This window comes from Nesoenas mayeri (genome assembly GCF_963082525.1).
Source record: "Nesoenas mayeri genome assembly, chromosome: 3".
In the NCBI taxonomy this organism is placed as follows: Eukaryota; Metazoa; Chordata; class Aves; order Columbiformes; family Columbidae; genus Nesoenas; species Nesoenas mayeri.
This window is the reverse complement of record NC_137544.1, coordinates 87,611,568-87,625,647: the sequence shown is the minus strand read 5'-3', so window position 1 is coordinate 87,625,647 and position 14,080 is coordinate 87,611,568. Positions and strand designations below refer to the sequence as shown.

Sequence of the window (14,080 nt, the reverse complement as noted above, 5' to 3'; positions counted from 1 at the left end):
GCAAAAAAGCACAGCAACGTGGCAGAGATACACACTAGAAGACTTGACAATCCTAGGGCACCAGAGTATTTTCTTCCTGCTCTTCTTCATCAGGAACGTTTATTCCAATGTCAGCTATTTCACAAGTGTTTTGAGGAACTCTCTTCTCTCAGACATCCTAGAGGGCATGTATTCACAAGAGAAACTTTCAAGAGCTCATATAGAAAAAGAACATTAAAAGGGAGAGAGGAAAACTCAAGATGTCATGGCTCCTTCACAAGATAAATCTTCCACTAAGATTTTAAGAAATTTGCCTGGACCACAAATCAGACCTACCTGCCCCATTTAAGTCCTACCAATCAAATCCGTCAGAATGCACTGCCTCCTTAAAACAGCATCATCACTTTTGCACCTTATTAAGGGGATCTTTCTTTAGTGGAAAAATATAAGAGGTATGATTGCATCTACTAAATTACCATCAGGGTAGCCCCAGGCTTGAAGAACTGCTTTGTCTTTTATGAATTCCTGAATACACAAGTCTTTCAAATAACTTCAAAATAGTCACACTGCTTATAGCAATCAAAACACAAGGCAAAGTCATTAAAATTAGATAATTTGTGTTTTCTCGAAAAAAAAAAAATAATAATCTAAGACAACTAAGAGAACGACATTCATTGCAGAGTTAGCTCCAAGGAAGACTAATGCAGAAATGGACTTATATTTTCCTTCTTAAACAAAATAAACATAGAAACAAGAAAGTACATACAAATAGCCAAAGAAATTTTACAGATGAGAAGGGCTTCCCCCATCCACTTCTCACAGTGTAAAACAGTCCTTTCCATTTAATGGCTAAGTCAAAAGCATATGCCACCAAAAATGTAAATTCAGAGACAAAGCCATGAAAGAACAAGCCAAGACTTGCTCAGTCCTAGGGATGAGTGACTTGCTATGAGGGTAGTACAACTCAGGGCTCAACAGCAAATGTTTTGTAAACAATAAAATTAAACGCTTCTTTCCGTGCCTCATGGTTTCCTACAGATGCTGCCTTCCTACCTATCCTGCCAACAGGACATTTCACCAATTCAGGTAACAGCTCTTCCAAAGAGGCAGAAGTTCCTCTCTGCTGCTGACAAGAGCTAGACGTGCTTCTGAAATCATTGGTAATAACTTCTGGATGTGCTGCTTCCCAATTCTAAAACCCTTTATGCAAAAGCCTGAAGAAGGAACAAACGAAAAATAATATATGAAAAGAGCACTAGCTAAGGAATTCTAGAAGATTCAATCTTCTCCATCCCTATCTAACAAAAAATGAGCAACATAACAGAGCAAAGAGATGGCCAGCAGTTCAACTTACAATGCATTTAAGCACTCAAGGCTGACAGGGTCCATAACCCACCCTTTGTTACCTTTACTGCCAGAGGCCTGGGATGACTCTAGCTGCCACATGAAATTCACAAGGAAAACCCACTTTGGCACTTTTTCCTGATAACACCTCTCCTGCCAGCTGGTGTGTGTGGCCAAGTTCTCAAACAGCCTGGGCCATTCCCTCTGCTGCCTGAAATAAGGGAAGCTGACGTACACATTTAGAGATGCCATTCACTAAGGAAAGGGCAGTGATGCATATGAACTAATACATTACACCGAGCAGGTCACAAGTGGTTGTGGAAGTCTAGGTTTTGTATGTCAATCATCTAGTGTAACAGCAGTTTGTTCTTTCACAATCCCGGTTTTGTTTTAGATATCAAGTTTCCATACATTCATTTAAAAAATAAGGTCCTTTCTCCAAATGCTGCTAGTTCTCAGCTCCAGCCTCTTCATAGAATCTCTCCTTCCAGATGTCCAGTCCACTCATCCAGCAGCAGAGTCAACCAAACACCATTAGGTTGGTTTTGGGCAGCACACAGGCAAATGAGTCTGCAGTACGAGTTTTTAGATAATGTAGTAGTTTTCATCAAAGTAAGAATCCTCCTCAGAGTCCTCACTGTCACAACTGCTCATCAACACAATGGGGCAGATGGAAGAAATGACACTTCTGTCATTGTCCGCAGCTGGTTTCACCAACACATTCTGTTTCTCTGCATTCAAAACACACAGATACGAAGTTAGCTGTGACCCCTGTACCCACAAATGCTGCTAAATTACTAGTTCTCTGACAATTGTAGCCTCTCACTGTCAGTTTGCAATAGGTCTTTCAAAGTGGCAGAGAATAGGCCTTTTTCATTTCAATTTTCAGCATTAAAAGATCAAAGGGCTTTTTAAATTCATTTTCTTGAGTTTCTTATATGCTTTTTCCTATTAAGATGGCACAGATGAGAAGGGGACATTCTTCTTCCCTCCACTGATGCACAACTGGCAATGGGAGTGGCTAAGTATTACAGTGTCTTGCCGGGTAAGAAAAAGGGAAGGGAAGGGACAAAATGTGGCAAGGAGCCCTTGAACAAGTACTGTTTGCTCAGGACACTTATGGCCCCATCAAAATCTTGATACATTTGAGAAGGCATGTTGTCCTGTTGGTGCCTGTTACAGTAGGGCTCTTAGAAAGGCTTCTTGGAAAGCTCTGACTGAACCTCCCAAGTGCCACTTGCATCATTAGTTCTCTCTCTTCTTAGGAATTAATGTTTAACTAGACACACAGTTACCTTCATCTCAATCAACATGTTTCTATCGCTGAATAAAAAGACTGCACATCCTTCCTCCTGAAGTGTGTCATAGTGAAGCTAAATGATTTCCTACTAGTAGTCATATAATTACAGCATCTATCATATGTAAAAGTAGGCTAGAAGGTTATTTTATTTTTGCTCCAACAAGCACGAAGACCACTGGTTTACCATATGGAAAGAAATGGGCTTCAAAGGCACCACTTCATCCTATCACCATTAGCTACCTGACAAGACATCAACAGTGTACGGCACACTCTGCAGACGTGTGTGTTACACAAGAGCAGTGTCAGTTCTGCAGAGGTGACAGCAACTCACAAAGCCAAGCTGGGCAGCATCTGAGCAGTGTAGCATTTCCTGAAGGAATCAGAGCAAATTGCTTAAATAAGTGATAATTTCAGGTATGAACTAACACTGCTTAGCAATGTCATTCTATGTCACCATGGAGAACCTGAAATGTTTCAGAAAAACCTTTAATTAGGTAAAAGGCTTGACATGTTGCAAAATGAAGGATCATGCATTCACCTCTACAAGGGGAAAATAAGACAATTTCTTAAGGGAACACCGCAACAGACATTTGTTAAGGGGTAGCTAGAAAATACTTCTACATTTCAGCACCTAGATACCAGTGTGAAGTGCTCTAGAAACAAATTTGAAAGCAAGAAGCGGAACAGAAATACCCCATACTGGAGTTTTACTTCAAGCTGTCACCATCACCCATAGTCTTTTAGCTACAACAAGGCAAGAGATCATGCATTTAAGTCACAGTGGTCAATTCCACAAAAATTAACATGGCAAAGTAGCTGCCACTTCATCCATAAACTTACATGACACACTGATATTCCCTTCAAAGATTTCCTACATGAATTGAGCTCACATAAGAGAATTCAGAATTTGTCACCAGGCTCTACTCTGCTGAGTTTTTGCAACGGTGTAGACAATAGTTTAATCAAAAAGTGCCTGGTAAATGTTAAGGCCCATTCTATATAGTTTTGCTTTGATTTAGTTATCTCTCTAAAACAGCATAACTTTTAGTACAGTTAAGTTGTCCCGCTCGACTGGGCAATTAATCCTGATGTATTTTTCCAAACGTTTTATTAATTTTATTTTACTGTGCAGTAAAGCCAGTAATACAACATACCTTAAAATTAATTTTCTAGTGTTTCTGCTGCCTTCCCTGAGCATCTCCTTGGTATATAGGTGCCAAAGAAATTTGTATAAAATAGATGGAATGAGAGATTGTACTCATCATGCCACATCCACCCACCTCTCACCTTTCCGCTCTCTGATAAGGATCAGGCGACGCTCTTTCATTTCCACATCCAGTTTTTCTACCATTCTGTCAATGCAATTGTCCAGGACCAGAGAGCGTGTCTTTGATTTGATCTCCTGCCTGCAAATCGGGCACTCCACTTTACGTTTTGTCCACTCATTGATACAGTAGGAGCAGAAGCTATGTGCACAGTTCAGAGTGACTGCCTGTGGAATCAGAGGAAAGGACCCTTATCAGAGCATGCTCACACACACATTGTCAAGAAAACAAAACACTGAAGTAAAAGATGAACTCTTCCTATAAGGGAAGCAGAGGAAACCCAAAGCCACCTTCTTTGGCATTTGTTTGGTGTACACATTAAATAACTCTCCTATGCCAGGGTACAGACAAGTTTTACAAGTTGGTTAACAGATTCACCATAGATGACAGCAAATCAAAAACACAGACAAAAATAATTCTATTACGAGGTTCCCCAGTTTGAAAAGGATAAATTGAGGGGGTGTGGAATAAAAAATAAAACCAATCAACACTGCAGAATAGCACCTTAAATTACTGAGAAATCAGAAACTAAAATTTCATTTAGCTCTGAAGCCATTATAACAAGGCTGACACACCAAGTTTCCTGTAGTAAAAGTTAATGCAATAAAACTGAAGTTCTAGCAAAATGTGAACAGAAATAACAGTATACATTTCAGGCACAGCCTGCCTACTACTTCTAGAATCAAATTAAAGCAGGCCAATGTATCTTTCTCAAAAAGACAGTTTATACGAACAAGATAAATAGCTCAGGACTTGACTGAACACTGCACCTCCCTTCCTTTGCTAACCTCTTCCTATATCTAAACCTGAAGCAGTGCAACCCTAGTCAACTTAAAGCACTACAAAATGATTCTTCCCCAAGTAGGCTGTCAGTAGCAGCTCAGAGTACCAGTTCAGAAACATCCAAAACTGCTGCAAGCCTATATGCATCTTAGGATTAAGCACTTATCTCTATGCAGGTAGGGACACTAAAGCTGAACTTGCTGCCCAGAAGAAGTGTTAGGGCAGGCAGAATGGGTTTTTGGGTCAACCCTTACCCACAACTCACTGTAGGTCTGCTGCAACTGTTGAACTAGCAAAGTAAAGAAATAAGCTTGACCAATGCTTTAATAGAACCAGCAAAAGCTTCTGAAGTCTTTACTGGCAAACCCATGCCAGTTTAAACATACCTCAATGAAGTGCTCAGAACAGATTGTGCACTGCAACTCATTCTCCAGCACCTCATTCATCTGATTCAACACTTCTTCTTTTTGGGCTCTCACCTTTTCCTTCTCCTCCTAGTGGAAAGGTACATATGGTCATGTATCAACAAAGAGCAACGTTTGGCTCAATAGAACACTGGTGGGAAATGTGTGTGAGAGGGAAGGTAATACAAGTAGAAAAACAAAAATATGAGTCTCCGCATGTCAATCTGTGTCTGTTATATACCCAGACCTGTAACCTCTCTCCTTTCTGTAGTCTCGGCAGTATTGAGAAAATTCCAACCCACTGTAGAGAACTCACAAGCAAAACCAGCAGCTGTTACCAAAACTCCCTTCAGCTTAAAGAAAGTCCCAGTTGGATTAATCTTTTCAGAATCTCTTTCAGCCTCTTCCTGCCATGAATTTGGCTTAAGTCAACAGAACCATTCTAATTATGTCTGATGTAAAGACTGAAACATCCAACAGACAAAATACCTCAAATATTAAAAAGAAAGCATAACAATTCGAAACATTTACTTGCATTTAACTGCCCAATATATTTTTTTTTTTGTTTGGCGTTAAATTAGGCTCCAATGTACCTGCTCTATCTTTTGAAAATAACAGAGAAATTCTTTCAATTGAAGCTATACTTGAAACAGCAACAGAGTTGCAAAGACAACATTAAAAACAAAAAAAACCAAAAAACCCACACAAAACCCAAAAACACAGCAAACCAAAAAAACCCATAAAGCAAACAGCCAGAAAGTGGACAAAGTGATAATTTCCAAGGGTAAGACAGAGGAAAGGATCTCCTTAATTATTTTTCCACTCATCACCTTGTGTCAAGGGCAGGAAGAAATGTGGCTTATCTCATTCATTACTCAAATTCCATGTTGTTTCAGTCCTGCACTCCCTTGTTAGACTGCTGAAACATTGCAGTTTTACTTGAATGCACTCTAACTGAAAATGAAGCACTTTGCTTTTCAAACACACTTGTTTGTTTTGTTTTGTTTTTTAAAAAGGGTGAAATGAGCCCACTCCTCCTGCACAACACACAGTTCAGGTGCCCTGGGTTTTCTTTATGATTGAGAAAGATCTAGTAATGACTGTTCAACAGTACATCATGAACAGGCAAGGTGTACCCTCTCCCAACCCTGAAAATGAGTCAGCTGCAGCCTCAAAATACAGGAATATTTCACTACAGGAGACAAATACAGTCAAGACAAATGTTAAATAAAACATTTCCTCTACTGCAGCGTATCATGATTCACTTAGGAATAAAACTAAGAATTCAGTTATTGCTTACCTTGGTTTCTTCTAGTTCTTTATTCTTGGCTCGAATTATCTCCTCAAAATCTTTTTTGCTACGGCTCAGTTCTTCCATCAAAGCACGATGCTGTAACAATACCAGCCCAAAAATTTTATGAGTGCCGTTATCAGCTACTCTATTAAATACACATGACAGTAATAATGAGGTTTGGCATATTCATTTCTCCTAATCTCCTAAAACAGCAACACATGTCTATATAAATTCAAATGTTAACACAGTTAAGGCTAAACTTAAAATTGGAAAGTAGTGCCAGTTTATGACCTTGCCAGTGTCATGGCACTTCTTATTCCCTCTCCCAGGTTACGCCTTCATTTCAATTAGGTTTTACAGTCACAATTTTGAGTGCATCTGAGACACTTGAGTATCAAGGGGTATTTGATTCATAAGGATCACAAAAACCTGTTACTGTATGCAGGGTTACCTGAAGCTGTTTTCAGATTAGTTTTCCAAAAGGAAAGGCCTTTTGGAAAAAGCCTAGGAAACCTAAATGTGTGGTCAGCTCTTCCAAAAACATTCCTAACCAAGAGTGAACTTTTTTTCACCTAGTTAAAATTGCTAAAGCAACTTCCCCAAAAGAGATCAATCAGCAGGAAGATCTCACAAAAAAGCCCACCAGCCCAAAGACCAAATTAAAATAAAAATCATTGTAGCTACTTATCTGAATGCATATTCTCACAATATTTCCCGACAAATAGCAACTCCCACATAGGGAGGTCTGCCACTTTCTGACGTAAGTTGAGTCTGTAGCACCTGAGACGAAGTCCTGTCTTCTACCAAGAGGCTACAGCACTAAAAAAGACTTAAATATCCAAGGTACACAGTTAGACCAAATCTAGACTGATAACTACTTGCCTCTTGCAGCACTTGGGCCAGTTGTTCCTTCAGAGTCTCTTCCCCATGTTGCCACTTTGCTCCCTGAGGAAGAGAAAACAAACCAAAACAAGACCTTTTTTCTAGAAGAAATCTGCTATGAGGGGAAAAAACAACAACAACAAGAAAAGTTGAAGAAAGCAAGGGACAGAATATGACTACTTTGCACACTCTCTTTAGAGGATATGAAACAACACTGGTTGTCAGGAAACCCTGAGATGTCCCACTCCAGTGTGTTACATGTGCATGACAGAAATTAGAGCCATCATTCAATGTGAAGCATTAGAGTAGACCTATCATTTACAGTGACATACTTGGAACACCTCTGTTATTCTAGCTGTAAAGACACCAGCATGTTCATAGCAGCAAAGAGGTCAGCAACAACTTAAATATGTGTATTTGAGCACATTCAAAGAGGTCAGACATACCTACAGCTCCAGCTGAACTTCCCCTTGCACCTAAGCACATAACTCCAGACTTTTTGCACATCTGATACAGGTTTCTAGCCTTTAGCAGCAAACTTTAAAGGAAGTAACTGATAAATTATGAAACTCACTCCAAGATGAACTCTTGCTTTCTTCAAACCGGATTTTGAGCAAACTCAAAGAGACTTCAGTTTGTCATCTAAAAAGCGACTTATAAACATATACATACTGTTTGAAGACAGATTGTAACAGGTTGGGTTTTTTTTTTTTAAATATGAAAAAAAGTCTCCCTTCATCCAAGGATTGAGGCATAGAGCAGTTCACTTGCTTGGAAAGGGAATGGATTTACCATGCAAACTGGGCATTAATCCAGCCATATACTAGAGAGAAATTCACACTTCAGGAGAATACTTTTCAACTTGTACTCTAAGTAACCACAGGAGATCAGGCAAAGACTTTTGACATTTTTATTTAAAAACATTATTTTTAGCAACTGAAATGTTTTACTATCTTGCTGTAACGAACCTGTTTGTAAAAAAAAAAAAAAAGTGCCTTTTTCCTAATTCCCCATATAGCCAAATCCCTTCTGTCTCTGCACTTTCATTTGGTACACAGGCCTGGAAATGAAATACTTCCATGACAATTTCAACAGGAGTAATTTGCACAAACATTATTTGTGTTATTGTATGGTTCAAGATTTAATTTTTGATCAATGTCTTATATTAGGCATTCCATAAAAATGAAAAGACACAGGCCAAAAAGACTACCACCATTATACCTCTAACTTCTGATGCTCTGCAGAGAACGTCCTCTTCAGCTCTTCCACCTGCTGCTGCTGATGCTCTTGCTCCACGCACAGCTGGTCCTGCAACTCCTGCAGCTCCTGCTCCATTGCCAGGATCTCCTTCTGAGCACACTTCCTGCGCTTCTGCTTCACATTCAGAACTGCTGTCTGCTTCTCCTGCACTTTCACCTTTAACTTCATTATATTTAGTAGAGTCTTCCTCAGCATTTCCAAGCCAGTCCATGACTGTGCAAGACCAGAGCCTTTCTGGTCTTTATGGGGGACAGGCACAGCTTTCTCAGAGTGCACAGGGCTACCACACAGTGGACCACGATCCTCCTCACTTGGTCCAGGAGAAGGCTGCTTGACATCCATCTTCTCCATTAACTGTTTGGCCTCTTCTACCCTTCCCCATGGTTTTCCCAAAGGTTCACTGTCACAGGACACTCTGTCTCTTTTGGATCTCGAATTTGAAGGGCCTTCTGATCCACATGTCTCCGATGCCTCCACGCTAAATTTACGTTTAGTTCTTAAACTCTTAGCTTTCCCCTGGTCATTCCTTTGGGCTAAAAAGGGTCTGATTTTATCCCATTCCTCTTTAATTACTTCATACTCATACTCAGCAGTCTCTTTGTTTTCTAAAGGCACTCCTAACTGGATACGGTCTCCTTCAGTGATTGGATAAGCTTTTGAGGGATCCAGGCGCTGTTTATTAAGCCAGACTCCATTTAGACTCTGCAAATGAACAGAGAATCAGCAAAATTCAATATGTAGTTACAGAATCCTCTGCAAGTTATTTCTGGCAACTGTAAACATATCCAACCTCTTCAGTATTGCAACCAGAACAAGCCACCTCTTTAAATAAAGCTTGCAATATCCAATTAATTAGCTTAGTATCCCATTTATTACAGTTACTGCATTATATTATTTACCATACGTTATTCCCGCATTACAGATTTTGTGTACAAACACTAAGAACAATATTGATATAAATTGTGCATAAGAAAAAGAATGAACTCTAAGGGGAAAAAAAACTGCCCAAAAGCTTCAGAGGAAGAACTAAGCAACAGGAAAAAAAAAGACTCTATAGCAGACCATTGTCAATTCCTACAAGAATATTGCAGTAATTATTCCTGACAATGCCACCTGAAATCCAAGAAGAAACTAGAAAAGAAAAAGGAGAATGGCTTATACTGCTTAAAGAGAGACCTTTCTCCATAAATACAAGGAGAATATAAACAAGAAAGAAAAGATTCTTCTAGAGGTAACGTACAGAGCAGAAAAAGGGGGTTTAAGTTAGGCACTAGCTCAACAAATAGTTCTGAAAAATCAGCAAAACTGATTCATGCTCAGGATGAACTGCAGAATTGTTAACAATTGCTACATCTCAAAGAGATTCAATAAAACAACTTGACAAAATGGTAGCAGTGATAACAGAGGAAGTGTTAGTAGCTCACCTACCACAGATGTTTCCAATCAGAGACGGTAAGTTTTTCAAGTTTATACAAGTTCTGCACAGTTTTGTTTAAGAGCAATGTAATTCCAATAGTAGCTGCTCTATTCCTGACTAATCCGCTGTTGACCCAAACATCCTTCATATCTCCATAATATGTTGAACATTTTTTTGTTCTACCAGTGCTGTTTTAAAGCAAGTTACTGATTTCACAGTTTTCAGCCTGAATAAGAGAGTGGAGGGATGATATAAAATAACAGATCACTGAAGTCAAAGTGAGACCTAGCTGAGGACTCTGATGTCAGCATTTAAATCAGCCGAGGAAGACTTTCAGAACTTGTTTGAACGTAACCTGGAACATGCTTTTTTTCTAACAACGGATTCTTGTTGTAGTTGATTAAAGTAATTGTGTCATTACAATAAAGAGTATCAATTTATCCTTTCATTAGCAGTACAAGAACATACTCCTTTTGAATACTGCCAAAATTCATACGATTTTTTTTTTTTAAAAACCAACACAAAACAGGTTCACAGACTGCGAAGTTCCCTTGGTGAGACTACAATTGTCTGAAAAATACTAAACCAAGAGACAAACCTACACACAGAAAGCAATATGGCTTATATCCCAATTGCAGCAGACTGAAGCTTCCTTCTGGAAGCCCACACCAGACAAGACACGTTCCCATGGACATTCTAGCACACGTATACCATATTATAGCATAGCCCATACATTGTCTGAATCCAAACATGATATTTTCTTCAGTGAATCTCAGAGTATAGGTCATTAATCAGTCTCTGTACCTTGTTATCCTTGACAGTCCACTGCCCTTCTGCATTCTGCTGGAAAACACAGTGCTTACGAGAGATCATCAAGGGACAGGTTTTTGACACCAGCTGGTACGTGAGATCTAATCCTCGGCCAATAGTTACCTAAAAATAAAGTAGTTTAGTAACTGCAATCAGCAACAACATGCTAAATATAGGTTTTGTCAGCAGAAAACTATTTCAGCATCTTATAGTTATTTCAAGGAGTCTGGGATAATATGAAATTTTTTTGCATTTAAATTCAAGCATACATAGAAAAATGAAAAATGACGAAGTTTGAAGTATTCGCTTTCTCTCCCATTGAGGAAAATTTTATTGTTTTAATGCAGGTTACAGCCTTGGTTTAATTGAAAACTTCCTCAGCAGCAAAGCTGCTCAAAGCAACTCTCAATCCATCCCTGTCCTGCTTTAGTCATTACCTAACTAAAGACTATTTCTTCAAACCAGTACAATTGTTTGTGGGTCTCAAGATTACTTCTTACTCTCTTCTTTCGCTAGTTGCATTGCTCAACTGCCTATGGACAGGAAAGATGCAGGAAAAACACAGCCCAGAAAATTGCCATCATAAAAAATGCACATGTAACCATGCTCTAAATGTGTAAAATGTTTGTAAATCGCACCATCAATCTTATGGCTCAGAAACTAAACTACATGCAGTTCATAACCTGCAACAAAAGTGACCTAAATAATCTGATTAGACTCTAACAGCATCTTCTGGACGAAGAGACATCATTTAATTGTGCCGTTTCATAGTATCTTATTAAATCTGATCTAATTGCAGATTGACATTTAAAGCATGGCTCTGCTCTCCCTCCCTCCACTGCCTCCTTTGCAAGATCTGCTAATCACACACACTCTTCTCATTCATCTGTGCGTCGCACAAGTTTCCAGTCAGCTTATTGTGTCATTAGACAACTGCATGGATCCACTGTAATAAAGCAGGAAAAGCAGGACAAACACCTTTTAGCAGAAGCCCACTGTTAAATCAGATGAAGAATATTATAAAAGTACACTCTAGTTTTTATGCCTTAGATCAGGGGTGTCAAACTCATTTTCACCAGGGGACACATCTAGCCTGGCAGTTGCCTTCAAAGGGCCAAATTTAATTTTAGGACTGTGTAAACATAACTACTCCTGCATTTATACAGTTCTAAAACTACATTAGGCCCTTTGAAGGCAACAGTGAGGCTGATGCGGCCTCCAGTGAAAATGAATTTGACACCCCTGCCTTAGATGAAGGCCACCTTTCTTTTGTCCTGAAATCACAACTCATTTGTGTCACACCTTCCAGTTCCTACAAGACGGCAAGATGCTGCAGTTAAGAAGAGTTACCTTACCTTACCTGAGCAGGTCTCACCTTGATTTTAAAACAAGAACGCAGACTCACACATCATAATTAAATGCCAGGAAGCAAATTAAGATCATGAAAGCAAACTTATCCACATTTGGTCCCTCCCTCTTAAATGCTTCATACCTATTAGCGTTCTGTCAACACAGATTGCATACGTAAGAAGTACAGAGACACAGGCAGACTCAGTTATAAACCTGGCTTTGCCCTCGTCCACACAGTTACAACAGAAATGCCTAACCCTTATGAAGTGCCATTAGTGCCCAGTCACACACACCTGCATGGCCTCACACACTAATGCAAGCAGGGCCAGTCACAAAACCTTCTCTCAATCAAATTCCTTGTGCAAACTGTGTAGGGGGCTGAGACACTACCCCTCACTTGCTGGAGTTGGGTGCTGCCCACAGCAGCACTGGCAGAGCATGGCATAACCCCGTGCCTCTGCAGCGCAGTTTGGCCCTGACATTTAAATCCCCAGTGAAACCAGTCTGTGCTAACACACCAACCAGCGACCTGGCAAGTCTGCAGTGCCAGGATGCTGCCAGTCTCCTGTTCCTGCAACAAGGATTGTAGTGCTGTGCAGACTATCGGAGCGGTAACACCTTGAATGAGATTCTCTGCGCAATTAGCAGATCCTGGCTGCACGTTGTGCAGATGTGTTAACCCAAGTCCTTCACTGAGCATACCTGCACTCCTCCTGGCTTCAGATCCATGGTGGGAGAGTAACAAAACTACCCATTTGCTTGAAGAGTTGCCTAGTACTGAGAGATGAGTTAAGACAGATACCTTTTGCAATGTGAAAGCACAGAGGAACAAGGTACAGCATGAACCCACATCACCAAACTGCCCGATTTCAACCACTGGTGCGTCAATCCTCTGCCAGCGCCATGTCCCCATCACACAAATGTGATTGTTGAAAAAGGCTTGTTACTGTACCATTCTGAAACACAGCTGAAACCGATTTAAAATATAACCTGCTTTACACTCGAATAGCTTAAGCCACAAAACATAAACACGTGCCACACTGCTAACCTTGCCAAACCATCACCTTCTTAACGAAGGAATAATTTCCACACACCCCCCTTACCTTAACTGTCACACGACCCTCTTCAATTTAAATGCGAGACCGTGTTTAAAAAGGCTAACAGCCCGAGGCTCGGCCCACCAGACGCAAACGCCCGCTTCCCCGCACGCTGCCGGCGATAAACGCGCCGGTGCCGGCCGCTGCTGCCCCCGCCCCGGCGCCTGTGGGAGCGCCCACCGAGCCGCCCATCGCGGTGGCCGGGCGTGCGCCGGGGGGAACAGCCGGCCCTCCGAACGCCCATTAACAACAGCTGCTCGGTAACCGGGACGGGACGGCGGTTTTCCCCCCCCCGGGAAAGCGCGTCGAGGAACAACGAGGCTCCAAACAAAGGGCAGCGGCGGCCACTCGCCCCTGCCCTGCGCGGAGCAGCAGGCCGCGACGGGGCTCCGGCCAAGCGGCGCCGCTAACGCTCGCCCCACCGCAGGCGGCACCGATGCCTCGGCCGCCCGCCCACCCCTCCCTGCCGGGGCCCCGAGCCCGCGGGGCCCGTCCCGGCGCGGCTCACCTGCGTGCCGGCCTCCAGCAGCAGCCAGTCGCCGCTGGCCCCGACCCGGCGGAGGCACCAGTCCAGGCGAGAGGCCCCGCGGGTCGCCATGGCGTCCGCCCGCTGCGGCAGGCAGGAGCAATCGCTCCGGCGGCACCGGCGCTCGCAGAAGGCGGCGCGGCGGCCGCGCACGGCCCAGCAGCCCGGCTAATCGAGCCCAGAGCGCGAGCAGGGCCTGCGCATGCGCTCTAGAAGTCGTGTGATGTCCTCTCCCCCGCTCTCAGCAGCCGGTCCCGTGGGGGTCTTCCGCTATCCCGTCAGACCCACCACCGACCCCTCTTCTCCCCG

The 14,080-nt window shown here is 41.9% G+C and overlaps 1 protein-coding gene across 2 annotated transcripts; it reads right to left on the bottom strand.

Annotated features, from left to right (window-relative positions):
* Nucleotides 1–1,131: 1,131 nt before the first annotated feature.
* On the bottom strand, nucleotides 1,132–14,054 carry RNF8 (ring finger protein 8). Of its 2 annotated transcripts, none has more exons than XM_080341705.1 (8): nucleotides 13,754–14,054; nucleotides 10,793–10,921; nucleotides 8,533–9,273; nucleotides 7,312–7,374; nucleotides 6,436–6,525; nucleotides 5,118–5,225; nucleotides 3,904–4,115; nucleotides 1,132–2,054 (listed from the first exon to the last, which is right to left on the bottom strand). In XM_080341705.1, the coding sequence occupies exons 1-8, from the start codon at nucleotides 13,841–13,843 to the stop codon at nucleotides 2,015–2,017; spliced, it is 1,473 nt and encodes a 490-aa protein (XP_080197831.1). In that variant the 5' UTR covers nucleotides 13,844–14,054; the 3' UTR covers nucleotides 1,132–2,014. The 2 variants fall into 2 exon arrangements, with proteins under 2 accessions (XP_080197831.1, XP_080197830.1); XM_080341704.1 differs by having other exon boundaries at nucleotides 3,911–4,115.
* Nucleotides 14,055–14,080: the final 26 nt, after the last annotated feature.

Bases quoted from the DNA above. Each gene is read 5' to 3' on its own strand.
- RNF8 (XM_080341704.1), bottom strand. From the start codon at position 13,843: ATGGCGACCCGCGGGGCCTCTCGCCTGGACTGGTGCCTCCGCCGGGTC. The intron at 5,226-6,435 runs GTAAGCAATAAC...CCTTTCCACTAG, and splicing joins AAGAACTAGAAGAAACCAAG to GAGGAGAAGGAAAAGGTGAG. The intron at 2,055-3,910 runs GTGAGAGGTGGG...TTTTGAATGCAG, and splicing joins CCTTATCAGAGAGCGGAAAG to AGAAACAGAATGTGTTGGTG.